Source organism: Monoraphidium neglectum, assembly GCF_000611645.1.
Source record: "Monoraphidium neglectum strain SAG 48.87 unplaced genomic scaffold scaffold04156, whole genome shotgun sequence".
Classification (NCBI taxonomy): Eukaryota; Viridiplantae; Chlorophyta; class Chlorophyceae; order Sphaeropleales; family Selenastraceae; genus Monoraphidium; species Monoraphidium neglectum.
In genome coordinates, this window is record NW_014009473.1 from 1 (window position 1) to 3188 (window position 3188).

Genomic DNA, 3188 nt, shown 5'->3' on the forward strand with positions numbered 1-3188 from the left:
GCGTGTGTGTGTGTGTGTGTGTGTGTGTGTGTGTGTGTGTGTGTGTGTGTGTGTGCGTGCGTGTGTGCACGCACGTGCATGTATGTGATTATACGAGCGCGAGCGCGCGTATGCGTGTGTGTGTGTGTATGTGTGTCTGTGTGTGCATGTGCGTGAAGTCAGCGGAGCCGGGGCGGTGCATCAGACTCCCGCAAGGAGGAGGAGAAGGGAGGGAGGGACCAAGACCGGCTGGGACGAAGGCCAGCTGGGAACGGTGATGGCGTGCACACACACGCATGCGCGTCCGCGCCCGCGACCGTGCGACGCGCGGGCGGGGTGGGCGCGGGGGCCCCGGCCGCCGCACCTGGCCGCCATGCAGAATGTGAGGGCACCGGTCATGCAGCCGATGTCGAGAGCCGTCGACTCCCCGAATTCGCCCGTGATGTCCTGCGGGCCGGCAGCGGCGGCAGGTGGCAGTTTGGGGGGGGGTGGTGTGTGGTTTGGGTAGCAGACAGCAGTGCCCTTTCAGTGGCGAGAAGAACAAGTGCATGTTGAAGCGAAGAGCAACGCCGTGAGGCACCGCGGCAGCCGGCAGGCGGCGGTGCTGCTGCTGCTTTATGGCCTGGACGCCAGGGCTAAGCTCCACCCCGGCCGGCTCGAGCCCACCAACAGCACCCCCCAGGGGCGCTCGAAGGCGCCCCGGTTCCGCCGCCCCCTCCCCAAAGCAGCCGCACCTGCAGCTTCTCGCAGTAGCGCTCTGCGAGCAGCGCCACGCGCTCGTGCAGCGGCCGTCGCGCCTGGCCGTGCAAGGACAGGGGGGTGGGGGGGGAGGGGTCGGGGCAGGTGGAGCATCGAGGGGAAGCCTCAGAAGGAGCACTCGTCAGGGCACGGCTGCCGGCAGCCTGCGCGCCATATCACTCGCCTAACCCAGCTGCCCGCATAGCGCCGCAAGCCACTGCGGTGGCAAACGAGATGACCCGCATCGCGGCACCCCTGGCGCCCAACCCCGCGGCCCAAGGCGGCGTCCGCCAACCCATCGGCCCTCACCCGCGCTGCGACCGCGGCGGCCGCCGCCCCTGGCCCGTCCAGCTCTCCGCCCGGCCCGCCCTCGTCCGGCGAAAGCGGCAGCGAGTCCAAGAGAGAGCCGGATGAGTACTGCGCCTGCAGGGCGCTGGTCAGGGGCGAGGCCGAGCAGGCGGTGTCCAGCGGCTGCGGCGTCCGCGCCGTGTTGAACGAGCGCCGCAGCCGCGGCGCGATCGCGCGGGCGCCGGCCGTGGGGGCGGCGGCGCCGCCGCCGCTGGCGCCCGCGGCGGCCGCGTCCGACGAGAGGCCGCCGGCGCTAGAGCTGCGGAAGAGCCTGGGCGACTGCTGCCCGCCATGCCCGGCGGGCGGCATCGGCGGCTTTGTCGGGGACATGGCATGAGCCGCAGGCCAGGGGGGCCGCGGTGGGGACCCGCCCTGCGCGTCTGCGGCGGAGACGGCTGCGACAATCGCTGCGACCGCCGGGCCGCGCTTCGTGCGGCGCCGCTGCTGCTGCTCGCCTTCGCCCGCATCGGAGGGGTCGGCGGCAGCGGCGCCACCACTGCTGCTGCTGCTGCTCGCGCCGCTGGGAGAGGACGTCGGGTGCGAGAGCGCGGGGCTGCCGGGCGCGCTTGGCGGCGACGCTGGTTGGGGCAGGCCCGGCGCGTCGGCTGCGGCCGGGGTGCTCGGAAGGGACAGAGGCGGGCGGGCCCGGGGACCGTTGGCAAGGGGAGCCGGTGAGTGCGGGCCGGCCTCCTCGCCACCACCGCGGTCTGCTTCTAACGGCGCTGTTGGTGCTGCCGCTGCCGGTGGCACGGCAACAGCAGCAGCAGTAGCAGCAGGAGGAGGAGCAGCAGCAGCAGGAAGAGGAGCAGCAGCAGGAGCAGCCGGGTCTGCAGCCGAGCTGGCGTCAGCGTCATCGCTCAACGGCCCCAGCTGGACAATCGCCTCCATCGGCTCCTGCTGCGGCTGAGGATCTGCTGCAGCCACGCCAAGCCAGCTTGCAAGCAGACTCGAGCCACCCAACGCGGCAGGCTTCTCCTCTAGCCTGCCCCAGTACCACACCAACGCAGCGGCAGCAGCGGCGCCCACCGCCACCGCTGCGCCAGCGCCCACTGCCAGCATAGTCAGGCTTCCAGAGGAGCGCCGTGAGCGCGAGAGAGGCATATTGACGGCCTCCCCCGCGCCACAGGCGCCCAAGTGCCAAGCGATGTTGCGCACTCAATCTCGGCCAGGCTGTGCAGACGATATGGTTCGTGTGTCATAACATGGCGATTTTAGCGTTCAAAATTTTAATACAAGGTTACATGTCACGGCCCCACCTTGCATGCTGTTGTGGCTGCAAGCGCTCGACGCTGCTACGCATTCGGCGTCACACCGGTGACCCAGCGTGCACGCAGCATGTCAAGCAGCTGCCACGCGTGGCGAGCCATAAAAATCACAGTTTACCCCGCAGGCACGCGCAAAGACTGCAAAGGAAGGCCGTCCCGGGCGGGCGCGCCGCTGGTGACGCCGTCCGCGCCTGCCGCAATGCAGTGCAGGTACCGCGCAAGGGGAACCAACACGGCGTCACGGCGCTTTGGGGCTGGCTGGGTTCAACCGCCGCTTTGAGGGCAATGCAACATAATTCGTAGCTCGTCAGGTGGTCGGCAGGTGGCGAGGCCAGAAAAGCCGCTGCATGGGACGCTCTGGGGCCGCCAGGCGCGCCCCTGTTGCATGCTCAGCGGCTGCAGGCGCACCTGCAGCGCGTGCAAGCTCGCCTCACAAGTGTGCGCGTGCACATGCACACACGCGCATCTGTGTCGGTCAACAGCAGTGCTGTGCGCTGTCAGGGAGGGAATAAGGCATGCATTTGATATGTGCACAGCAGCCATCGCTTCGTTCATGAAATGCATTTCCAGGATTCAAGACCGACCCCGAGCGCTCGAAACGCAGGCCCAGCCCAAAAAGCCTCCCGGGTGTCCTTGGCACAAGGAGGTGGGAGATGGTGGAGGACACCTGGGGGGAACCGGTGAGGCGTCCGTTCCTGACCTGAGGCAAGGCAGGCATCCGTTCCTTATCTCAGGGCCGCAGCATCAAATGCGGGCGACACAGCGCAGGCTGCAGCCGCCCAGGGCCCAGGGCGGGGCCTGTCCGACCAAGCAATCCCTGCAGCAGCGGGGCGCGGCCCCCGCGCGGCGGGGCCGCGC

General features: G+C 69.2%; 1 protein-coding gene across 1 annotated transcript; it reads right to left on the reverse strand.

Annotated features, from left to right (window-relative positions):
- Nucleotides 1–180: 180 nt before the first annotated feature.
- Nucleotides 181–2124, reverse strand: MNEG_13952 (hypothetical protein; the record flags this gene model as incomplete). The annotated part of the gene is made up of 4 exons (XM_014037575.1): nt 181–244; nt 344–426; nt 714–776; nt 1027–2124. The coding sequence occupies 4 exons, from the start codon at nt 2122–2124 to the stop codon at nt 181–183; spliced, it is 1308 nt and encodes a 435-aa protein (XP_013893029.1).
- Nucleotides 2125–3188: the final 1064 nt, after the last annotated feature.